Below are 26,938 nucleotides of genomic sequence, written 5' to 3' on the forward strand. Positions count from 1 at the left end.
GTACTGCTACTGCTTCCCTTGCTCTTGTCCTCTCACTAACCCCTGACTTTACTCCCAAGACATATATATATATATATATATATATATATATATATATATATATATATATATATATATATATATATATGCGGGAGGGTGAGGGGAGGGCAAGGAATAGAGTGAATTGGAGCGATGTGGTGTACCGGGGTTGACATGCTGTCAGTGGATTGAAGCAGGGCATGTGAAGCGTCTGGGGTAAACAATGGAAAGCTGTGTAGGTATGTATATTTGCGTGTGTGATCGTATGTATATACATGTGTATGGGGGGGGTTGGGCCATTTCTTTCGTCTGTTTCCTTGCGTTACCTCGCAAACGCGGGAGACAGCGACAAAGTATAATAAAAAAATAATAAAAATATATATATATATATATATTTTTTTTTTTTCCAAAAGAAGGAACAGAGAATTGGGCCGGGTGAGGGTATTCCCTCAGGGGCCCAGTCCTCTGTTCTTGATGCTACCTCGCTGACACGGGAAATGGCGAATAGTTTGAAAGAAAAAGAAAGAAAGATATATATATATATATATATATATATATATATATATATATATATATATATATATATATATATATATATGCGAAAGAGAGACTTTTGGATGTTAATGTGCTGAGAGGTGCAACTGGAGGGATGTCTGATCATTATCTTGTGGAGGCTAAGGTGAAGATTTGTATGGGTTTTCAGAAAAGAGGAGTGAATGTTGGGGTGAAGAGGGTGGTGAGAGTAAGTGAGCTTGGGAAGGAGACCTGTGTGAGGAAGTACCAGGAGAGACTGAGTACAGAATGGAAAAAGGTGAGAACAATGGAAGTAAGGGGAGTGGGGGAGGAATGGGATGTATTTAGGGAATCAGTGATGGATTGCACAAAAGATGCTTGTGGCATGAGAAGAGTGGGAGGTGGGTTGATTAGAAAGGGTAGTGAGTGGTGGGATGAAGAAGTAAGAGTATTAGTGAAAGAGAAGAGAGAGGCATTTGGACGATTTTTGCAGGGAAAAAATGAAATTGAGTGGGAGATGTATAAAAGAAAGAGACAGGAGGTCAAGAGAAAGGTGCAAGAGGTGAAAAAAAGGGCTTTTCATGATTTACCCCAGACGCTTCACATGCCCTGATTCAATCCACCGACAGCACGTCAACCCCGGTATAGCACATCGATCCAATTCACTCTATTCCTTGCCCTCCTTTCACCCTCCTGCATGTTCAGGCCCCGATCACACAAAATCTTTTTCACTCCATCTTTCCACCTCCAATTTGGTCTCCCACTTCTCCTCGTTCCCTCCACCTCCAACACATATATCCTCTTGGTCAATCTTTCCTCACTCATTCTCTCCATGTGCCCAAACCATTTCAAAACACCCTCTTCTGCTCTCTCAACCACGCTCTTTTTATTTCCACACATCTCTCTTACCCTTACGTTACTTACTTGATCAAACAACCTCACACCACACATTGTCCTCAAACATCTCATTTCCAGCACATCCTTCCTCCTGCGCACAACTCTATCCATAGCCCACGCCTCGCAACCATACAACATTGTTGGAACCACTATTCCTTCAAACATACCCATTTTTGCTTTCCGAGATAATGTTCTCGACTTCCACACATTCTTCAAGGCTCCCAGGATTTTCGCCCCCTCCCCCACCCTATGATCCACTTCCGCTTCCATGGTTCCATCCGCTGCCAGGTCCACTCCCAGATATCTAAAACACTTTACTTCCTCCAGTTTTTCTCCATTCAAACTTACCTCCCAATTGACCTGACCCTCAACCCTACTGTACCTAATAACCTTGCTCTTATTCACATTTACTCTTAACTTTCTTCTTTCACACACTTTACCAAACTCAGTCACCAGCTTCTGCAGTTTCTCACATGAGTCAGCCACCAGCGCTGTATCATCAGCAAACAACAACTGACTCACTTCCCAAGCTCTCTCATCCACAACAGACTTCATACTTGCCCCTCTTTCCAAAACACTTGCATTCACCTCCCTAACAACCCCATCCATAAACAAATTAAACAACCATGGAGACATCACACACCCCTGCCGCAAACCTACATTCACTAAGAACCAATCACTTTCCTCTCTTCCTACACGTACACATGCCTTACATCCTCGATAAAAACTTTTCACTGCTTCTAACAACTTTCCTCCCACACCATATATTCTTAATACCTTCCACAGAGCATCTCTATCAACTCTATCATATGCCTTCTCCAGATCCATAAATGCTACATACAAATCCATGTGCTTTTCTAAGTATTTCTCACATACATTCTTCAAAGCAAACACCTGATCCACACATCCTCTACCACTTCTGAAACCACACTGCTCTTCCCCAATCTGATGCTCTGTACATGCCTTCACCCTCTCAATCAATACCCTCCCATATAATTTACCAGGAATACTCAACAAACTTATACCTCTGTAATTTGAGCACTCACTCTTATCCCCTTTGCCTTTGTACAATGGCACTATGCACGCATTCCGCCAATCCTCAGGCACCTCACCATGAGTCATACATACATAAAATAACCTTACTAACCAGTCAATAATACAGTCATCCCCTTTTTTGATAAATTCCACTGCAATACCATCCAAACCTGCAGCATTGCCGGCTTTCATCTTCCGCAAAGCTTTTACTACCTCTTCTCTATTTACCAAATCATTTTCCCTAACCCTCTCACTTTGCACACCACCTCGACCAAAACACCCTATATCTGCCACTTTATCATCAAACACATTCAACAAACCTTCAAAATACTCACTCCATCTCCTTCTCACATCACCACTACTTGTTATCACCTCCCCATTTGCGCCCTTCACTGAAGTTCCCATTTGCTCCCTTGTCTTACGCACTTTATTTACCTCCTTCCAGAATATCTTTTTATTCTCCCTAAAATTTAATGATATATATATATATATATATATATATATATATATTTTTTTTTTTTTGTCGCTGTCTCCCGCGTTTGCGAGGTAGCGCAAGGAAACAGGCGAAAGAAATGGCCCAACCCACCCCCATACACATGTATATACATACGTCCACACACACGCACATATACATACCTACACAGCTTTCCATGGTTTACCCCAGACGCTTCACATGCCTTGATTCAATCCACTGACAGCACGTCAACCCCGGTATACCACATCGCTCCAATTCACTCTATTCCTTGCCCTCCTTTCACCCTCCTGCATGTTCAGGCCCCGATCACACAAAATCTTTTTCACTCCATCTTTCCATCTCCAATTTGGTCTCCCACTTCTCCTCGTTCCCTCCACCTCCGACACATATATCCTCTTGGTCAATCTTTCCTCACTCATTCTCTCCATGCGACCAAACCATTTCAAAACACCCTCTTCTGCTCTCTCAACCACGCTCTTTTTATTTCCACACATCTCTCTTACCCTTACGTTACTTACTCGATCAAACCACCTCACACCACACATTGTCCTCAAACATCTCATTTCCAGCACATCCATCCTCCTGCGCACAACTCTGTCCATAGTCCACGCCTCGCAACCATACAACATTGTTGGAACCACTATTCCTTCAAACATACCCCGGTATACCGCATCGTTCCAATTCACTCTATTCCTCCCACGCCTTTCACACTCCTGCATGTTCAGGCCCCAATCACTCAAAATCTTTTTTACTCCATCTTTCCACCTTGAATTTGGTCTCCCACTTCTCCTCGTTCCCTCCACCTGACACATATATCCTCTTGGTCAATCTTTCCCCACTCATTCTCTCCATGAGACCATACCATTTCAAAACACCCTATTCTGCTCTCTCAACCCCACTCTTTTTATTACCACACATCTCTCTTACCCTATTATTACCTACTCGATCAAACCACCTCACACCACATATTGTCCTCAAACATCTCATTTCCAGCACATCCACCCTCCTCCGCACAACTCCATCTATAGACCACGCCTCACAACCATATAACATTGTTGGAACCACAATTCCTTCAAACACACCAATTTTTGCTTTCTAAGATAATGTTCTCGATTTCCACACGTTCTTCAACGCTCCCAGAATTTTCGCCCCCTCCCCCACCCTATGATTCACTTATGTTTCTTAAACTTTAAATAGTACAGCATAATCCATGGTTTACCATGGACAATTCGTAAACCATAGTTCAACCCATTGATGGCAAGATGGCCCTTCCCCATACACCACTTGGATCTTATTCATTCTATCTGATGCTCTCTTTTTTTTTTGGTTAATTGTTGGAGGTTCCAGTCATGGACAAAAGTCCACATCAAGGCCGTGCCTTATTTGAAATATAGAAAGGATTATGAAAGGAAAAAAGAAGAGACAAGGGAAAGCATTTATGAATATTGGATGAAGTGAAAAACCTGTCCTTTAAAATGTGCCAGGTCACACTTACTGGGAAATATATGAGATGGTAGAGAGCTCCAAAGCTTTGAGGAATAGGAAAAGAAACAGTTATCAAAATGGCCCACCTGTGAGTTGCCAAGGGCCACACAGTAATCATGTGACACAGCAGCTTGCTGAGTATTGTGTGGTCTAGCAAGAGGTGGTTGCTCACAAGAAGCCAGTTCTTGGGATCAAAAACTAAAGTAATACCTATAGAAGAGGGTAAGTGAACCAACATTGTTGGGATCAAAAACTAAAGTAATACCTATAGAAGAGGGTAAGTGAACCAACATTGTGGTGTACGGCAAGCAGATCAAGTTCTGAAGTTAGAAAGTTTGCAAGTCTGGCTGCTTTTGATTCAACATTGTTTAGTAAGGATGCAGAGCTATAACCACCCTAGATGTGAGAGCAGTACTCCATACAAGGATGGATCAATCCTATGTATAAATGGGGTAACTGTTCAGAAGAAAAGAAATTTTGAAATCTAAACAGATCTCCCAGTTTCTTAGAGGCAGACTTGGCAATTTCCAAAAAGTGGGGTTTCCAAGAAAGAATAAATGTTACAGTAATACCAAGAATGTTCACTAAGTCACAAGGTGGAGTTACAGAACCATCAAAGGAGAGTTTTCAATAAAGAGATAGGTAGAAACTGGGTCTTGGAAGCATTAAACTTATCCAGATTTCATCAACCCAACTGAGGAAGTTATGTCAAGACAAGATGCACATTACATGAGAGACGGAGGAGCAGAATTGAAGAATGTAGACATGTGCAGTGTTGAGTCATCAACATATGAGTGCATTTGGTTGTTTGTGGTAGGGAAAATCATTTATAAAAAGGAGAAAAAGTGTAAGGGATACAAAAGGAACTTACAGGACACTGCAGGTGATGGAGAAAAGGGGGAGGCTGATCCATCAACAAGCATGTAGATAGACTGGTTAAAGAGGAAGCTACAGATGAGGGAGCAAAGTGAAGGATGCTTAGATATGAGACCCTGATGCCATAAACTGTTAAAAGTTTTGGATATATGTCAAAGGCAACTAAATAGGATTCCCAAAAATCTTTCCAGGATGATGACCCGACATTAGTAAGATAGGAAAGAATATCACCAGTGGATCTCACCCTATGGAAGCCATACTGGAGATCAGAATAAAGATTGTGAGATTCAAGATGTTTAAGGATATGGGAGTTGGGGAAGGATTCAGACTTTGCAAATGGTAGATGTCAAAGCAATGGGACGATAGTTTGAGGGGTTTGAACATTCACCCTTCTTAGGGATGGGCTGTAACGAAGCATGCTTCAAAGAAGAAAAAGTTCTGGATCTTAAACAGAAATAGAACAGGTGAGTAAGCACAGTTTCAAATTCGGAGGTACTCTCCTTCAGTACACGGGGATGGGTGCCTTGCCTCTCAACCTCGTGTATGTTCAGGCCCAGCACCCTAAAGTTTCCTTCACTCCATCTCCTTCTAGGTCATCCCTCCCTTTGCTTCACCATTTTCTTTTGCCATAACATCCACACAACCTGTTCATACTCCTTTTATGAATATTTACAGTCAAGGGGGCTAAATTGATGCACAATAAAAATATCAAAATTCTACTTACCAAACAACAAAGTTAATTTAAGAAAGATCCTGGAAACTGCTGCAGTTTCCTCTCCAGCCCTGTAATAATTAGTGTAATAAGTATTGATTCATTACGTAAAAAGTAAACATTTTCTAAATGAAACAATTCATTAAGGAGATAAAAGCTAAAGTATAGACTTCACATAACATGTTACCTATTCAGTTAACAAACCTGAAATATACTGTCAAATTTCTCTATACCACATACTTCCAATCATATATAATTCCTAGGCTTTTCAAGAATTATTCAAGACATCAGTGATATCACTGTTTTTTCTCTAGCCTTTTAAAAATTGTTCAAGATATCTGTGTGTTTTTCTCTCACTCACCATGCATGAACTTAGCATACATTACTAAACATTTCATAAAATGTACATCAACTTTGGTCAAAGATAAAAAATCTCAAAGCAAAGGTTCACAATACTGCGCTGAAACTTGGAAAAAACAAATGCTCAAAATGGCACTCAAAAACGATGAGGAGAGGGAATATGAGTACGGAATGCAGCATAAACTTTCATCCACAAAAAAGGCCCTCCCAATGTCAAAAAAACATTAAGCTTTTTTACTGCAACCAGTTTTTTCATGAAAATCATAAAATGTGCATATATATATACATACATAATGATCGCTCTATATCAACACAAGTCAAATATCAAAATGCTGTAAGAGAACTACTGAGAGGTATAAAAGTTGACCTTGTAAACTTTATTTTTTCAGAATCAAGTCATCGAAAGCTGTCTTTCAATTCTCACTATAAATCTATTCATAACTATCAGCCAGTTTTGATATCTAATCCCAATTCAAATTTACAACAGAACACATAACAGATATATTCAATATAATATGTATCACCGTGGTTCCACCAACACCATTAAATTCCTGGATTTTTCATGTTCCTATGCTTTTTATATCTGCATGAGTTTTTTGGAACAGGGAAGTACAGTAATATTCTGAATTTCCTTCAATTTGTTTCACTTTTTCCTGGCAGCATGGGAACACCATCTGTAGAACAAGCATGGGAACACCATATGTAGAACAATTTTGGAAAAATTGATATTTATGATGCTTTATCCTCACCTGACAGAAGCACTTTCCATGTCTATCACTGCAGAGAGGAGAAGAACTTTTAATTTGTTGACTGCAGTCGCTGGCAAAGCCTGTCAACAGAGGTTTTTATGAAAAAAATAGAAAATAACATCCATTCTCAAGCTATCAGGTGAAATGCACCAAAATTACAGTTCAATATCCACAAGCAGTCCCCACAGACCTTTCAATGGTTTCCTTTGGCTGTTTCACATGCCCCATGTCCAAATCACTCTATCCTGTGCACACCTTTTATCTTCCTGCATGATCAGGCCCTGATCATTCATAATCTTTTTCACTCCATCCTTCCATCTCCAATTTGGCCTTCCCCTTCTCCTTGTTCCCTCCACTTCTGACAAATATAATCCTCTCTGTCAACCTCTCATTACTCATTCTCTCCATATGTCCAAACCATTTCAGCACACCTTCTTCAACTCTCTCAACCACACTACTTATTACTACACCTCTCTCTTACCCTTTTATTACTTACTTAATCAAACCACCTCACATCATATATAGTCTTCAAACATTTCACTTACAACACCTCCACCCTCTTCTGGACATCCTCATCTATAGCCCATGCCTCACACCCATATGAAACTGTTGGGACCATCATAACTTCAAACATACCCATTTTTGCTCTCCCAGATAATCAACCCTCTTTCCACATATTTTTCAGCACTCCCAAAGCCCTTGCCTACTCATTCACCCTTTGACACTTTAACTTCCATGGTTCCATTACCACCATGTCCACAACCACATATCTAAAACACCTTACTTCACCCAATATTTTGCCAGTCAAACTCACACCCCAACTAACCTGTCCCTCTACCTTGCTTTTATTCAAATTTACCCTCAACTTTCTTCTTTCACAAACTCTTCCATCCTCAATCACTAACTTCTGCAATTTCTCACCTGAATATGCCACTAGTGCAGGCAATGTCATCAGCAAACAGCAACTGACTCACTTCCCAGGCCCCTCATCCCTTACATACTGCATATTTAACCCTCTCTCCAAGATTCTGGCACTTATCTCCTTCACTAGCCCAACAAATCAAACAGCCATGATGATGCCACACACACCTGCCACAGGCCAACCTTCACCACTTGGAAACACACCCTCATCTCTTTCAACATCCCTTACACCATTTTATTTAAACTTCTAACTTCTGCTAGCTACTTCCCTCCTACACCATAAAGCCCTAAAGTCCCAGCACCTTCCAAAAGGTATTTCTATCAATCCTTTCATATGCCTTCACCAGATCCATAAATGCCACATACAAAACTTCTGCTTCTCTACTTACAAATACTTCTCTTTCTCTAAGTATTTCTCACCTGTATTCCTTAAAGCAAACACCTGATCAACACATCATCCAGCACTTCTGAATCCACACTATTCTTTCTCAGTCTGATGCTCTGCAAATGCCTTCACCCTCTCACTCATCACTCTCCCATACATCTTATCTGGAGCACCCCACAAACTTATACCTCTTGTCTGAACACTCACCTTTATCCCCTTAGCCTTTGTATAATGACACTATACATGCATTCCACTAATTGAGATCTTAAGCACCTCAACATAATACATACAGTGAAAAGCCTAACAAGCCAATCAGTAACACAGCAAACCCCTTCTAAAGAAATACAACAAAACCACCCACTCCAGCCACTTTGCCACATTTCATCTTACACAAGACTTTCACAGCCTCTTCTCTATTCAACAAACCACTCTACTTGATTCTCTCATTTTACATATCACCCTGACCCAAGCACCCTACATCCTCCAACCTATCCTCAAACACAGTCAAAAGTCCCTCAAAAGACTCACTCCATCTCACTATCATACCCTATCATCAAATACATTTAAGTCTCTCAATACTCATTCCATCTCCTCCTCCCATCACTACCTGTTACAATTTCCCTATATACCCCTTCATAGCTGTTCCCACTTGTTCTCTTGTTTTTTGTACACTGTTAAGCTCCTTTCAAAATTGTGCTTATTCTCCCTAATGTTTAATGATAATCACTCACCACAACTCTCACTTTTCCTCTTTTTCAATCCCTGTACCTTCATCTTGGCCTCCTGATCTTTTCTCTTATACATCTCCCAATCATTTGCACCTCTTCCCTGTAAGTGCCACCCATATACCGTGAATGGCATAAGGTGAGAGTAGATGAAGTTAGGCAATGGGAAGGATATGGGGAAACAGTGTTAGCATGTGCATAAGATACAAGTGACATGCATAAAATGGGAGGTAAAGATTACAAAGGGTAGTGAGTTTTGGTTTGATGAAGTAAAATTGCTAGCAAAATAGAAAAGAGAGGTATATGGGTGGCACTTACAAGTCTCTATCCAAGCTTACTTACTCTCCCCCTTTTCTTCTCACCCATAATGTTTCCTTTTTTCTGAAAACCTCGACAAATCTCCACCCTAGCCTCCATCAGACATCCCACCAGCTGCCCCTCTCAGCACCTTCACATCCACCGATCTCTCTTTTGCATGCCTACCAATTAGTATGTAATCCCAAAATTATTGCTGACCACTTTTCCTCCTCACGTATGAACACTTGTGTATGTACATTATCTCCAAAAGCAAAAATGGGTATGTTTGAAGGAATAGTGGTTCCAACAATGTTATATGGTTGTGAGGCATGGGCTATGGATAGAGTTGTGTGCAGGAGAGTGGATGTACTGGAAATGAGATGTTTGAGGACAATAGGTGGTGTGAGGTGGTTTGATCGAGTAAGTAATAATAGGGTAAGGGAGATGTGTGGTAATAAAAGGAGTGTGGTTGAGAGAGAAGAAGAGGGTGTTTTGAAATGGTTTGGTCACATGGAGAGAATGAGAGAGGAAAGATTGACAAAGAGGATATATGTGTCAGAGGTGGAGGGAACGAGAAGAAGTGGGAGACCAAATTAGAGGTGGAAAGCTGGAGTGAAAAAGATTTTGAGTGATCGGGGCCTGAACATACAGGAAGGTTAAAGGCGTGCAAGGAATAGAGTGAATTGGAACGATGTGGTATACCAGGGTCGACGTGCTGTCAATGGATTGAATCAGGGCATGTGAAGCGTCTGGGGTAAACCATGGAAAGTTATGTGGGGCCTGGATGTGGAAAGGGAGCTGTGGTTTTGGTGCATTATTACACGACAGCTAGAGACTGAGTGTGAACAAATGGGGCCTTTGTTGTCTTTTCCTAGTGCTACCTCACACACATGAGGGGGGAGGGGGTTGTTATTTCATGTGTGGCGAGGTAGCGATGGGAATGAACAAAGGCAGACAGTATGAATTATGTACATGTGTATATATGTATATGTCTGCGTTGAGATGTATAGGTATGTATATTTGCGTGTGTGGACATGTATGTATATACGTGTATGTGGGTGGGTTGGGCCATTCTTTCAACTGTTTCCTTGCGCTACCTCGCTAATGCGGGAGACAGCGACAAAGCAAAAAAAAAAAAATCCTAATAACCAGTCCTTTTTCAGTACACAACTCCACAAGCTGTGTACTATGTCCATTCTCATTCCTGAATGCCCCATTTCTAACAATTTTTCCCTCAACTGCCACATTCAAATTATTCATAACTAATACCTAGTCTTGTATCAAAACCACTTACACTCACTCAGCTACCCCAAAACCACTTGCCTCTTGTGACATTTCTTCTCATGGGCAGGTGCATAATCACTAGTAACCTCATAATCAACTTTCATTTCCACCTACACCAGTCTAAAGCTCACTACCTTACACTCTTTCACACACTCCCACAACTCCTGCTTCAGTGTTAGTGTTACCCCTCTCTTAGCTTTTGCTCTCTCACCAACCCCTTATTTTACTCAAAGACATTTCCAAACCATTCTTCCCCTTTATCATTGATCTTTATTTCACTAAAATTCAAAACATCCAGGTTTCTTTCCTCAAGCATACAACCTATCCATCCTTTCTTCTCATCTTGGTTACATCCATTCACATTCAGACACCCCAGCCAGAGCCTTTAAGGGGATGAGCACTCCCTGATTGGCTCCTTCTACAGTTCCATGTTCTGCATAAAATTCTTTCTCCCCTACCCCAAGGATCTGAAATTATAAACATTATAACTTAAGCAATCTTAAAATGCAGCATTGTAGGAGCATATTACAATTACATTAAGAATTGGAATGAGAATTATAAAACAGTAAGACTCCTAAGTATAGAAGACAAGGTGTGTAGCAGTGCAGTGAATGATCGTATTAAAATGATTAGCGAAACACGTTGCTATGGACCAAAATTGGCTTAGAAATGGGAAAATCATGAGCAGATCAGTTTTTTGCAATTAGTAAGTGATATTATGAATGACAGTTAGCAGGAACATAACTTAGTGTTCTGAAGTATATGTAGATGATCAAGGATGTCTGGTGTCACTAAGGTTATCTAATGATTTCATGGATATGGCACCATACAAGGTGAGGCATTATACTGTTATTGGGAGAAAGAAATTGTACATTAGAGATTGCAAAGTGCTGACTACTGGGTTCTTTTGAAGCAGTTTGTAACAGCAAAACTGATAAGTAACATAGAGATTAGTGTGGTAACAGTAAAAAATCAAACAGATGACATACAAATACCCATATACTTTTGATACAACTAAGGAGGTACAACTAATATCAGTTATGGACCTGAGGCAAAAAAATCTATCAAGTCTATTCTTAACATATCTATGGAGGTATTTTCAACTACTCTAATTGCTATAATCATTCTACCTATTAACTTTGCTTTATTTGAAATAAACTGTTTGCCCGCAAGTTTGTATACATTACCATGAGAGAACTATGAAAAATCTAACCTTAAACAAATGCTTCAATTTAGATTACTTGACAATTTTGAATACCAGTAACAAATAAGCCCTTAACCTCTTTTCTAACATTAATAAGTTTAAGTTGACAAGTTGGCTCTCATATAATTTGTTTCTCAATTTAGGAATCATCCTGGTTTGTCTGTCTTTTTTCTAGTGATCATAATTCAGCACAATATTTAAAATAGATGGACAACTGTGAACTGTAAACAGTAAGGATTAGTTTTATATAAATTTGAATGCCCTACATATAAATCCATCAATTTTGTTTGCATTTCTCACTGCTTTTTATTACACACCTTAGAGGTGGAACTAAAGGGAGAGGTGTCGCTTAATTACTTCAGGGAAATACCTTTAGACAAACATCTGAGGTGTGCTGTCAATCAGTTTTTATGTTTTTTTTTATACCAATCTGGAGCCTTGCTACCTCTGGAAACACTGCGCTGGAGTTGCCCTCTGCCAGTGACCTATTAAGGGTGAGGCACAAAAGGCTAAGAAGTGGCACTAGAGTCTACCAGTTATGCTGAGGGTTAAAAGAGATGAGTGATTGAGGGTGATGGCACCAAATGTGAATGGGATGACTGGTAAAAGTAAAAGGAGGGACACTGTGGAGAGGTTTAAAAATTGTAACGGATGTGCTAGGGATTGGGGAAACCCATATCCTTTGGCAGGGTGTGTGGACTGAAAATGGAAATGATGAATTCAAGTTATGGGAAGGAATGGAAGGGGAGGTATGAACAGGAATGAGTAAAAATTATTTGGGAAGAGAAAAGAAGGATGTGCAATTCTACTATCACAAAGAGTATGGGAAGATGTTACAGAGCATGGATGGAACGATTAAGAATAGTATGGGTGAAAGAAAAGACCGAGACTGTGAAGTATGCATGGGTATGTGTATATGCACCTATGAATATGAAGACTGTATGAAGTAAGGATGAAATGAAGCTTTTCTACAGAAATTCGAATGACTGTATAAATGGTTTTGAGAATGAGAGGAAAGTGGTCGTACTGGGTGATATGAATGCGAGTGGAATATGATGAAATCGGTGAGATAAATGGTAAAGAGGAGTGCCTGGAGTAAATGAGAATGAAAGCTATCTAGTGGATCTTTGTCCTGAGAGGGGTTTATTCCTTGCAAACATCTTTCAGCACAAGATGATCCACAGCTATACAAGGATGAGGAATGATGTAAGAGAAGAGCAAACGGTTTTGATGACTATGTGACAGTAGATGAAAGATTGAGAAGGCCATGCTAGAGAGCAAAAAGGTTTTGATTGACTAAGTGGCAGCGGATGAAAGATTGAGAAGGCCATGCTAGATGCTAGAGTCTTAAGAGGATTCTTTGGAGACAAAAACATTTCATAGTTCTTATGGGGATAAGGATCAGGGAGAATGGAGGTATGGTGTAAGGTAAAAGTGTTGGCAAACGAGAAGAAGAATTTGAAAAAATGTAGAAAGAAGTATGAAAGGAAGGTGACTAAAAGCTTAGAAGGGAGTGCAGTGAATGTAGGAATGCAGTCATGTGTAAATGAGGTTTAAAGTGTTTACAGAATACAAGTAAAGGTTGTAGAATCAGTGGCTGGATAAAAGGTAGAGATATAGGAATAAAAAGGGCAATGCATGGAGATTAGAAATGTTGTGGAAGAGAAGAAAAAGGCAAATGGAAGTTCAACAAAGAAGGAGGGAAGAATATAAAATATGTAAGCGGAATGTTAAGATGACAGGGGAAAGCAAAGAAAGAGGGGATGAAGATTTTGGAGTGAAGGTGAAAAGTTTTGTGATCACAAGAAAATACACTAAAAGAAAAAGAAAGAGGTGGACGTAAGAGAGGAAATGGGGATGCGAGAAGCTAGAGAGGGGATTAAAAATAGTGAAAGAAAAGACTGGGATTGTGAAATATGCATGGGCGTGTGTATCTGTGCCTTTGAATGTGAAGACGGTATGAAGTAAGGATGAAATGAAGCTTTTCTGGAGAAATTTCAATGACTGTAAAAATGGTTTTGAGAATAACAGAAAATTGGTTGTACTGGGTGATATGAATATGAAAGTTATGTGTGAATGAGGCTTAATATGTTTAGAGAAATGCAAGTAAAGGTTGTAGAATCAGTAGCTGGATACGAGGTAGAGATTTTTTCTTTTCATACATATTCGTCATTTCCCGCATTAGCGAGGTAGCATTAAGAACAGAGGACTGAGCCTCAGAGGGAACATCCTCACTTGGCCCCCTTTTCTGTTCCTTCCTTTGGAAAAAGTAAAATGGGAGGGGAGGATTTCCAGCCCCCCCTCCCCTTTTAGTCGCCTTTTACGACATGCAGGGAATACATGGCAAGTGTTCTTTCTCCCCTATCCCCAGGGATAACAAGGTAATGAGATACAGGAATAAAAATGGCAATGTTTGGAGGACAGAAGAGATTAGAAATGTTGTGGAAGAGAAGAAAAAGTCATATGGAAGTTCAGCAAAGGAGGAGGGAAGAATACAAAATATGTAAGTGGAATGTTAAGAAGATGACAGAGGAAAGCAAAGAAAGAGATGAAGATTTTGGAAGGAAGTAAGGTGAAAAGTTTTGTAATCATAAGAAACTACACCTGGAGGTGAAAAAGGAAAGAGGTGGATGTAAGAGTGGAAATGGTGATGTGAGAAGTTAGGAAGGGGATTTGCTGAATCAAAAGGAGGAAGAGAAAGGAAGATGGAAAGAGTATGTTGAAGAACTGATGAATGTGGAAGAAGGGAGGCAGCAGTTGTTACATGAATGGGTATGGAGGAAGGAAGGAAAGGCATCTAGAGTGGATGGGATTATGGATGAAATATGCTGAAGTGTGGAGGAGAAAGTATGATAAGAGTGGATGCATCTTATACAGGTTAAACTTCTTTAATCCAGCAATCCATTGCCGGACCACACAAGATGCAGGAAAACAGAAACTGACCCCTAAGGGAATCTCTTATGTAAATATATGCTCGACCCCTAATCTTGCTAGCTCATTCCATACATATTCCTGTGTTATCAAAAGTAGAGAAAAGCTTAAAACAGGCAATAATACAACCATCAATGCTTTCGAACAAGGTTTTTATTGTTACATCAGATGACATATGAAGTACCCCCAGATGGAGACTGCCATATCTTTGGCAAGGGTCTTTCATGACATATGATGCCAATACAGGGCAGATTCACCAGCATTATACACTTGTTCTTGGGCAAAGTTTTATGCTGCCAGTAATTGCAAATTCATCCACAGACTAGTCATAGCTTTGTGACAAGAAGATAATCTAATGAACAACCATAGGTTAGTACATGGCTTTGGTCGACTCGTTACTACTGTTGTCTTATTGTTATTGTCAAGGCAGAAAGCCTATCCTGTGTCAGTCCCAGCCAGGCAGCTGGCTCATGCACTTTCTCTTGCCCTGTACATATTGCTGTTGGTTGTTTAACATATCTTTTTAATACAACCTTACAAAACAAGCTTCTGTGTCAGCATCATGCCTCTGACAGTGTACAATATGTACTGAAATTCCATGTTTCCACTTAAACTTGTGTAACCATCCTTGCAAATATTCACAAAGTCTAGCTTTAGTTCTCTATGAAAAACTTTGGCCTGCTCGATAAGCATCTCCCTAGAAATGCTTACACCTTCATTACATGGGAGCTTAAAACACTTATAAGTGTACTGTCTAATTCTGTGCTCCTGGCACCTTTCAAAGTTTTCTGAAACTTTACCCTTTTCTGGCTTTCAATTTAAGCAAAAAACTATTTTTATCTAATTATTATACTTAGTCGCTGTCTCCCGTGTTAGCGAGGTAGAGCAAGGAAACAGACGAAAGAATGGCCCAACCCACCCACATACACATGTATATACATACACATCCACACACGCACATATACATACCTATACATCTCAACATATACATATATATACACACACAAACATATACATATATACACATGTACGCAATTTATACTGTCTGCCCCTATTCATTCCCATCGCCACCCCGCCACACATGAAATGATAAACCCCTCCACCGCATAGGCGCGAGGTAGCACTAGGGAAAGACAACAAAAGCCTCATTCGTTCACACTCAGTCTCTAGCTGTCATGTATAATGCAACAAAACCACAGCTCCCTTTCCACACCTAGGCCCCACAAAACTTTCCATGGTTTACCCCAGACACTTCATATGCCCTGGTTCAATCCATTGACAGCATGTCGACCCCGGTATATCACATCATTCCAATTCACTATATTCCTTGCACACCTTTCACCCTCCTGCATGTTCAGGCCCCGATCACTCAGAATCTTTTTCACTCCATCTTTCCATCTCCAATTTGGTCTCCCACTTCTCCTCGTTTCCTCCACCTCTGACACATATATCCTATTGGTCAATCTTTCCTCACTCATTCTCTCCATGTGACCAAACCATTTCAAAACACCCTCCTCTGCTCTATCAACCACACTCTTCTTATTACCACACATCTCTCTTACCCTTTCATTACTTACTCGATCAAACCACCTCACACCACATAAAGTTCTCAAACATCTCATTTCCAGCACATCCACCCTCCTCTGCATATCTCTATCTATAGCCCATGCCTCGCAACCATATAACATTGTTGGAACTCTATTCCTTCAAACATACCCATTTTCGCTTTCCAAGATAATGTTCTTGACTTCCACACATTTTTCAACACTCCTAGAACTTTTGCCCCCTCCCCACCCAATGATTCACTTCCGCTTCCATGGTTCCATCTGCTGCCAAATCCACTCCCAGATATCTAAAACACATCACTTCCTCCAGTTTTTCTCCATTCAAACTAACCTCCTAATTGACTTGTCCCTAAATCCTACTGTACCTAATAACCTTGCTCTTATTCACATTTACTCTCAGTTTTCTTCTTTCACACACTTTACCAAACTCAGTCGCCAGCTTCTGCGGTTTCTCAAACGAATCAGCCACCAGCGCTGTATCATCAGCAAACAACAAATGACTCACTTCCCAAGATCTCTCATCCACAACAGACTGCATACTTGCCCCTCTTTCCAAGACTCTTGCATTCACCTCCCTAACAACCCCATCCATAAACAAATTAAACAACCATGGAGACATCATGCACCCCTGTTGCAAAGCAACATTCACTGAGAACCAATCACTTTCCTCTCTTCCTACATGTACACATACCTTACATCCTCGATAAAAACTTTTCACTGCTTCTAACAACTTACCTCTCACACCATATATTCTTAATACCTTCCACAGAGCATCTATATCAATTCTGTCATATGCCTTCTCCAGATCCATAAATGCTACATACAAATCCATTTGCTTTTCTAAGTATTTCTCACATACATTCTTCAAAGCAAACACCTGATCCACACATCCTCTACCACTTCCGAAACCACACTGCTCTTCCCCAATCTGATGCTCTGTACATGCCTTCACCCTCTCAATCAATACCCTTCCATATAATTTCCCAGGAATACTCAACAAACTTATACCTCAGTAATTTGAGCACTCACTCTTATCCCCTTTGCCTTTGTACAATGGCATTCTGCCAATCCTCAGGCACCTCACCATGAGTCATACATTAGATAACCTTACCAACCAGTCAACAATACAATCACCCCCTTCTCTAGTAAATTCCACTACAATACCATCCAAACCTGCTACCTTGCCGGTTTTCATCTTCCGCAAAGCTTTTACTACCTCTTCTCTGTTTACCAAATCATTCCCCCTAAACCTCTCACTTTGCACACCCCTCGACCAAAACACCCTATATCTGCCACTCTATCATCAAACACATTTAACAAACCTTCAAAATACTCTCTCCATCTCCTCACATCACTACTTGTTATAACCTCCCCATTAGCCCCCTTCACAGATGTGCTCATTTGTGCCCTTGTCTTATGTACTTTATTTACCTACTTCTACAACATCTTTTTATTCTCCCTAAAATTTAATGCTACTCTCTCACCCCAACTCTCATTTGCCCTCTTTTTCACCTCTTGCACCTTTCTCTTGACCTCCTGCCTCTTTCTTTTATACATCTCCCACTCATTTGCATTATTTCCCAGCAAAAAATTGTCCAAATGCCTCTCTCTTCTCTTTCGCTAATAATCTTACTTCATCCCACCACTCACTACCTTTCTAATCTGCCCACCTCCCATGCTTCTCATGCCACAAGCATCTTTTGTGCAACCCATCACTGCTTCCCTAAAAGCATCCCATTCCTCTCCCACTCCCCTTACATCCTTTGTTCTCACCTTTTCCATTCTGTACTCAGTTTCTCCTGGTACTTCCTCACACAAGTCTCCTTCCCAAGCTCACTTACTCTCACCACTCTTTTCACCCCAACATTCTTCTTTTCTGAAAACTTTTACAAATCTTCACCTTTGCCTCCACAAGATAATGATCCCTCCAGTTGCACCTCTCAGCACATTAACATCCAAAAGTCTCTCTTTCACGCACCTATCAATTAACACGTAATCCAATAACGCTCTCTGGCCATCTCTCCTACTTACATATGTATACTTATGTAAATCTCTCTTTTTAAACCAGGTATTCCCAATCACCAGTCCTTTTTCAGCACATAAATCTACAAGCTCCTCACCATTTCCATTTACAACACTGAACACCCCATGTACACCAATTATTCCCTCAACTGCCAAATTACTCACCTTTGCATTCAAATCACCCATCACTATAACCTAGTCTTGTGCATCAAAACTACTAACACACTCACTCAGCTGCTCCCAAAACACTTGCCTCTCATAATCTTTCTTCTCATGCCCAGGTGCATATGCACCAATAATCACCCATCTCCCTCCATCCACTTTCAGTTTTACCTATATCAATCTAGAGTTAACTTCTTACACTCTATCACATACTCCCACCACTCCTGTTTCAGGAGTAGTGTTACTCCTTCCCTTGCTCTTGTCCTCTCACTAACCCCTGACTTTACTCCCAAGACATTCCCAAACCACTCTTCCCCTTTATCCTTGAGCTCCGTTTCACTCAGAGCCAAAACACCCAGGTTCCTTTCCTCAAACATACTACCTATCTCTCCTTTTTTCTTATCTTGGTTACATCCACACACATTTAGATACCCCAATCTGAGCCTTCGAGGAGGATGAGCACTCCCGCGTGACTCTTTCTGTTTCCCCTTTTAGAAAGTTAAAATACAAAAAGGGGAGGGTTTCTAGCCCCCCGCTCCCGTCCCCTTTAGTCACCTTCTACGACACATGAGGAATGCGTGGGAAGTATTAATTAACTCAGCTGGAATGTCAACAGTCTTTGGCACCCTAAAGTGGCTAACAGTGCCACCCTGGTGGCAGATCAATAAACTAATGGGGGCAGATTCAAAATGCTCCAGACCATGGGAGTTGCCGAACCACAGAGCACCAGATTAGAGAGGTACAACCTGTATGTAATTCAGCATAGAAACAGAAGGTTGTGCCTGAGAACTGGGTGAAAGCTATCATCTTTCCTTTATTCAAAGGAAAAGGTGTTACAGATGTACGTAGAAATCATAGAGGAATAAGTCTATACGTAGAAATCATAGAGGAATAAGTCTATCAAGTATATCAGGAAAAGTGTGTGCAACAATAGTAACTGACAGAGTGATGGAAGTGACTGAATACAGAATAAGTGAAAAGCAAGGAGGTTTTAGGAAAGGTAGGGATGTGTGGATCAGACTTTTGTAATAAAGATGACCGTAGAAAAGTATTTGGTGAAAGGTAAGAAGCTGTATGCAGCTTTTATGGATATGAAGAAAGTATACAAATCAAGTGGAATGCTTCATGGGACGTGTCAAGGATATATGGCATTGGGGCCAATAGTTGGGAGTGTTTATGCTGTCAAATGTAAGGCATGTAAAGATGTATATATTGGCCAGACTGGGAAAACTGAGAGGTGTTACCGGCACCATCATTCATTACATAGGACGACCACAAAAATATGATCGCTAAACACTGTCATGAAAACAATCACCCTGTAGACCTTAAAAGTCCAGTAATTTTATACCCTTCTGCTGATTATGCTACCCGTACCTTCATTGAAACTGTCTTAATTGCTAATACTAAGGATTTTAATTTGTCTCCAAGCAACTTTAAAGCCCATCCTATTATCAACCAAATCATTATGAAACAATTAACAACAGATGAAATGATGTTAAGCCATTTCTGAATTGTGTAAGTGAGCCAAGTGAATAATCAAGCCTTTCAGCATTGTAGAAAACTTAGATTATTTTAACACAATGAACATATATTTAGAATATGACTGAACTGAGAGGATGATTGCACTTCATACATTAAACATAAATGGGCATGAATTTAAAGAAAATATACAACACCTTACCTGACTACAACTATGACAAACCCTGAAACCAGAAAGTGAGAATCAATGATGACAGCAAACGAACACCACAAAATACGTTTAACCAACACAGTAATGGTTATGATTCCTGCTGACTTCTTCAAACTCACCATATCCTCAATGGAGTACTGGATATGTAAAATAAGATTGGAAAGGGAAGCACAATAAATATGCCCATCTTTCTTTGAGTTCCTTAACACTCTCTGGACCGTCTTTTCTAAGTTGCTGAAAAAAGAAAAGACTCATTAGAAATGTAAAAGCATCCCTTAACTCTGTGAACTATCCAAGAGACTCAGCAATAGAATGTTATATCTCTTTTTCAGCATGGTGAATACTTTTTGTTATTGTTCCAAGCTAATCACACTTTTCCTTCATGATTCAATATAATCAATGTTGCCACGCATATGCCCAAATTTCCACCACCTCAACAAATGTAATTTCTCATCTAATGATAAACCCCATGAAGGGTTTTAACATATATTCACACCAACAGCCATACTACCTCCAAAGGCTTAGAGTCAGCAAGCAGCCTTGTCTGCCCCCTCTGTATATATTCACAGGCAATATCATACTTACATTTCACTACTATTTCATCTCTCCTTTAGCCCTCATTACCATTTGCAAATGTCTCAACATGGAACCGGTAAAGTTCCTGAAGTACTCTAGGTCCATGTGTTGGGTTCATACAGTCTTAATCTCCTGAATAAGGTGAGGCACTGATGAGGTGCTGCAGGAAGCACCCATCTGACTGTGCATTCTGAGTGCCTTCTGAACCTAGATATCTCAGAAATACACACATTTTTTTTGCTTCCAAGCAAAAATTTTGGTTTCTCCTGCTTAGAAAGATATGATCCAACTATCTTGCAAAGGTAAAAGAAATACAGCCCCCAGAAGCAAAACTCCCAAAATGAAGTAGCAGCTAGAAAGAGTAGAGAGAGAACATCCTACCCTCAAGATTGTCTAATGCACACTGATGCAGGTTGCTAGTGCCCACACCATTAGAAACAATAGTCTCCACAACCAGATGTACAATAATTTCACCATGAGAGCATCATATGCTTGCATCCACAACAAATCTTAGCTACGTATTGCTTTTGATTATATATGGGAGCCAGACAGTGTTTTTACAGACACTTTAATTGTCAATACTTCATAACACTCAATAATATCTTTCTTTTTCATACAAGTTCACTATTTCCCAAGTTAGCAAGATAGCGCTATATCAAGAACAGACAGACACAGCCTTTCTTTCACATCAACTCTCTAGCTGTCATGCATAATACATCAGTCAATATCTATGGTAATATAAACTGGAAAATGGGGTTCAATAGCTAGGAACCTATGCAATGTGATGAAAGGTTATGTAAAGTTTACAGAGGTATTGTTAAAATGAGATTTGAGTACTCAAAGGAACTTTGAAATGTACTGTAGTGGCACTCCAGCCACCCAGCATTTGTTAAGTACAAGAAAGCAATGAATGAGTATAGCAGAATAAAAGGAAGAATAATGAAACTATGGAGAGAATTTTATGTACAAGTCAAGAAAAAATTCAAAACTTTTCCATAAAATAATCATGAGTAAATTGTCAGCTAAAGAGTAACTAATCAGGCTCTAATCAGACCACGGGATTTGAGGAAAGAATTGTATAAGATGACGTGAGAAAATGAATGAAACGTTCAAAAGTGATTTCACTGTGGGATACGAAAGCAAGGAATGAGTATAATAAGTAATTGGTAGGCAGCCAACGACCAGGGAGGTATGTTACCAGTACTACCAACCTGGGTTGTGGGAGGGTTAGTGACAATTGCTTTGTGAGCCAGCACTTCAGTGGTTGTCAAGTTGCACTCCTCTGACTCAGATAGCTATCTTTTCTTTCTGCCTCACCCACATGTGGACTACAGGCATTCTCTCCACAAACATGCAGTCTCTCCTTGCCATACATAACACACAACTTACATATCTCATTCTTTGTAACTATAATTTTTCTGAGGTGAGCACTAAGCACTAGCCCTGCCTTTTGGCAAAATGATAGCAGTGGATAGAAGTAGCAGGTAGGATCATTTAGGCTGGAGCATTAGATAATAGTAGTATGTAGAAGCATTAGGTAGGAGCCTCTGCAAACACTACCCAATAGTTGTCATCTACCATTGACTTGTTAAGGGTAAGGCACTAAAAAATAAGAAAGGGCACTGGAGGCCACTACTTATCAAGACTATTGCTGTGGCTACCACCTTGAGAGAGTTCTAATTGAAAGAAGCATCAGAAATACAGATAGATAAAATATAGCACGATCAGAAAGGAAAAACAATTAAATTTGGAAAAAATATCATGTAGAAGTCAAAAGAAAATTAATAACTTTTCCATAAACTATTTATTTATCATCATTTATTATACTTGATCGCCATTTCCCGCATCAGCAAGGAAGCACCTGGAAACAGACAAAGGACGGCTCATCCACTCATATACACATATATACACATAAAAGCCCATACATGCACATATACATACATATACATATTCATACTTGCTTGCCTTCTGCCATTCCTGATACCACCCTGCCCCACAGGAAACAGCATCACCATGCCCTACTTCAGCGAGGTAGCACCAGGGACAACAGACTCTTTTAAAAAAGCCACATTAGTTCACACTCGACCACATCTTACCAATTCACTATATTCCTTGCACGCCTCTCTTCCTCCTATACGTTCATGCCCCAATCACTCAAAATCTTTTTCACTCTATCCTTCCACCTCCAATGTGGTCTTCTGCTTCTCCTTGTTCCTACGCCTCTGACATATATATCCTCTTTGTCAATCTTTCCTCACTCATTCTCTCTAAGTGCCCACACCATTTCAACACACCCTCTTCAGCTCTCTCAACCATACTCTTTATTACCACACATCTCTCTTACCCTTCCGTTACTTAATCAAACCACCTCACACCACATACTGTCTTCAAACATTTCATTTCCAACACATCCAGCCTCCTCGGAACAACCCTATCTACAGAATAACCCAAGCATCGCAACCATGTAATGTTGTTGGAACTACTATTCCCTCAAACATACCCATATCTGCACTCCAAGATAATGTTTCTCCTTCCATGCATTCTTCACTACTTCCAGAACCTTTGCCCCCTCATTCCTCCAATTTTTCTCCATTCAAACTTACATCCCAAATTTATTTGTCCCTCAACCCAACTGATCCTGATAACCTTCACATATGCTCTCAACATTCTCCTTTCATACACTTTCCTAAACTTGGCGACCAACTTCTGCAGTTTCTCACTCAAATCAGACACCAGAGCTGTATTGTTGGCAAACAACATTCGACACTTCCCAGTCCCTCTCATCCCCAACAAACTGCATACTTACCCCTCTACAAAACTCTTGTATTTACCTAAGCACCCCATCCATAAACAAATTAAACAACCAAGGGGAAATCACACACCCCTGCTGCAGACTGACCTTCACTGGGAACCAATCACTCTCCTCTCTTCCTAATTGTATACATGCCTTACATCCTTGGCAAAAACTTTTCACTGCTTATAGCAACTTACCTCCCACACCATATTCTCTTAAGACCTTCCACAAAACATCTCCATCAATCCTATCATATGCCATCTCCAGATCCATAAATGCTACATAAAAATCCATCCATTTTTCAAAGTATTTCTCACATGCATTCTTCAAAGCAAACACCTGATCCACACATCCTCTACCACTTCGGAGACCACACTGCTCCTCCCTGATCTGGTGCTCTGTACATGCCTTCACCCCCTCATACAATTTCCTAGGAATACTCAACAAACTTATGCCTCTGTAGTTTGAGCACTCATCTTTATTCCCTTCGCCTCTGTACAATGGCACTATGCAAGCATTCTGCCAATCATCAGGAACTTGATCATGATCCATACATACACTGAATATCCTTACAAACCAGTCAACAACACAGTCACCCCTTTCTTAATCAATGCTACTGCAATACCATCCAAACCTGCCACCTTGCCAGGATTCATCTTCCACAGGCTTTCACTACCTCTTCTCTCTTACCATACCATTCTCCGTGACCCTCTCACTTCACACACCACTCCAACCAAAACACCCTACATCTGCCACTCTATCATCAAACATTCAACAAACCTTCAAAACACTCACTCCACCTCCTCCTCACTTCACCACTAATTGTTATTACTTCCCCCCTTGCCCCCTTCACTGATGTTCCCATTTGTTCTCTTGTTTTACACACATTATTTACCTCCTTCTAAAACACCTTTTTATCCTCCCTAAAGTTTAATGATACTCTCTCACCCCTACTCTCATTTGCCCCCTTTTTCAACCCTTGCACCTTCCTCTTGACTTCCTGCCACTTTCTTTTATAAATCTCCAAGTCATTTGCACTCTTCCTTATAAGTACTATCCAAACGCCTCTCTTTTCTCTTTCACCAACAACTTTACTTTTTCATCCCACCACTCACTATCCTTTCTAATCTGCCCACCTCCCATTTCCCATTCCTCAACCACTCTCCTCACATCATTTGCTCTCACCTTTTGCCATTCTACACTCAATCTACCCTCGTATTTCCTCACACAAGTCTCCTTTCCAAGCTCACTCTCACCGCTCTCTTCTCTCCAACATTCTCTCTTCTTTTTTGAAAACCTCTACAAATTTTCACCTTTGCCTCCACAAGATGGTGATAAGACATCCCTCCAGCTGCCCCTCTCAGTACATCAACATCCAAAAGTCTCTTTTACATGCTTAACAATTACCAAGTAATCTAATCATGCCCTTTTACCATCTCTCCTACTCATGTACGTATACTTATGTATATCCCTCTTTTTAAACCAGGCATTCCTAATCACCAGTCTTTTTTCAGTACACAAATCCACAAGCTCTTCACCATTTCCATTCACAACACTGAATACCCCATGTACACCAATCATACCCTCAATTGCCACATTACTCACCTTCGCATTTAAATCATCTATCACTAATATAAACTGTCAGCTACAAGGTGGCTAATCAGGCTTTAATCAGGCTCTGGGATTCAGAGGAAAGATGTGTAGAGGATTTGTGAAGAACTGAAAGAGAAGTTCAAAAGCAATTTCACAAAAAATGCTATAAGAGAAGGTACACAACACAGAAAGAAAGGGAAAAGGGGTACTGAAAAGTGTGTAGCATTATGTAAGTAAAATGAGAGGTATAATCCATGCAATATAAGGCTCACTTTGAAATGGCATCCCAAAAATATCTTTAATGTTGCACTCAATAATGAATTAATATCCACTGGGAAAGGGTAGAGTATATCCTTCCATCACATTTAAAGGTTGTAAAAAAAACTAAGAGGGGAATAGGCAGGAACAGGATAGAAATCATCCTGTACTGTATTATTACAATACTTTCTAAAAGTAGCAGCAAAAAAGGGTGTAAGAGAGGACTTTCTCCTTGAAGTTGTTTGTTCCTGGCGCTACCTTGCTGGGCTGAAAAAATCAAACGGTTATAAAATAAAATAAAGGAAAATACCTGTACTCAAAAATCCTATTAACATGTCCATATGGGGAGACCTGTCTATAGGATATAAAATGTATAGATAATGCCCCTTTCCCTTTACACACACAATGAGTAGACATAAGATACCATTCTATAGAGTATTTCAATAGAGTGCATCATTAAATACTTACTTTTCAGTGATTTTGGATACATTTTCAAATAGCGTTTCTGAGGAAGAATCTGCAGCTCTCTTGAACAGATGCTCAACAACTTCCACCCATGGAAGCTGGTTTCTCTTCTGCCAATATAACAGATAAAATTTTTTGGTATATGTTTTGGTATTGGAATACATATCATTCACATTCAACCAAAGAAATTTCTTTAAAATTGAAGTGCTAACAAATTCAAATAAAATTTTCCAAGTGTCAAGTCATTACGTACTTATGACGCATTCAAGCTTCTACTTTCAAAGCACTTTATGATGATAATTATATATTACAAATGATGTTAATAGTTTTTTGTTAAGTTAGTCCACAATATAAAATTTCTAATATGATGTAAGGTACCTTCTCTTTTGGCAACACAGCATCCAGTTCTTCATTTAGCTGGTCTATAGGTAAGGCACTGCAACTCAACTTTTTCACCAGTAATTCCATCATCCCAGGTTACTGCACACTACTGCATCTGATCCATTCAAAGTGCATCATAGTACTAAAAAACAGAAACATAATTCTTATGTGTACCATATTGCAAATTAAACAAAATTTAAGAATACACCTATCATTCAACCACCTTAACACTTACATGGGGCTAACCAAGAAACAAAACTTCATTGTCCATTCATGTACTTTCAAACCTAACATAATGGAACCAAGTGAACCTACATTTTCACTGATCTTCAGAGCCTTCCCCATTTTCAAACTATGGCAGAAATTCATTGTAGAAGCACCAATAATAACCTGTAGATTTGAAAGAAAGGCTTATAATTGGCTCCATACTCTTACAAGAAGTGATTCAGACTGGTACTGTTTGACATGGAACTTATTTTCTATTCTATAATATTTAAGAGACATTGGGGAGGGAGGAAAAAAGTGAGGTTATAGAGGAAAAAAAAAAAAAAAAAAAAACTTATCA

The 26,938-nt window shown here is 39.9% G+C and overlaps 1 protein-coding gene across 5 annotated transcripts in view; it reads right to left on the bottom strand.

The window, feature by feature from the left end:
* The window catches only part of LOC139766193 (uncharacterized), a 197,098-nt gene that overhangs the window by 159,323 nt on the left and 10,837 nt on the right, over positions 1-26,938 (bottom strand). For 3 of the 5 annotated variants that reach the window (XM_071694466.1, XM_071694469.1, XM_071694465.1), the window contains exons 2-6: positions 26,371-26,515; positions 25,996-26,102; positions 20,426-20,540; positions 7,121-7,200; positions 6,024-6,082 (exon numbers count right to left, since the gene is read on the bottom strand). In XM_071694466.1, the coding sequence (XP_071550567.1) occupies positions 6,024-6,082; positions 7,121-7,200; positions 20,426-20,540; positions 25,996-26,102; positions 26,371-26,463 (454 nt within the window). In that variant the 5' untranslated portion in view covers positions 26,464-26,515. Of the gene's footprint in view, positions 1-6,023; positions 6,083-7,120; positions 7,201-20,425; positions 20,541-25,995; positions 26,103-26,370; positions 26,516-26,688; positions 26,764-26,938 lie in introns of all 5 variants that reach the window. The other 2 variants (XM_071694468.1, XM_071694467.1) reach the window with 2 other exon arrangements.

The sequence above is a fragment of the Panulirus ornatus genome, chromosome 57 (genome assembly GCF_036320965.1).
Source record: "Panulirus ornatus isolate Po-2019 chromosome 57, ASM3632096v1, whole genome shotgun sequence".
In the NCBI taxonomy this organism is placed as follows: Eukaryota; Metazoa; Arthropoda; class Malacostraca; order Decapoda; family Palinuridae; genus Panulirus; species Panulirus ornatus.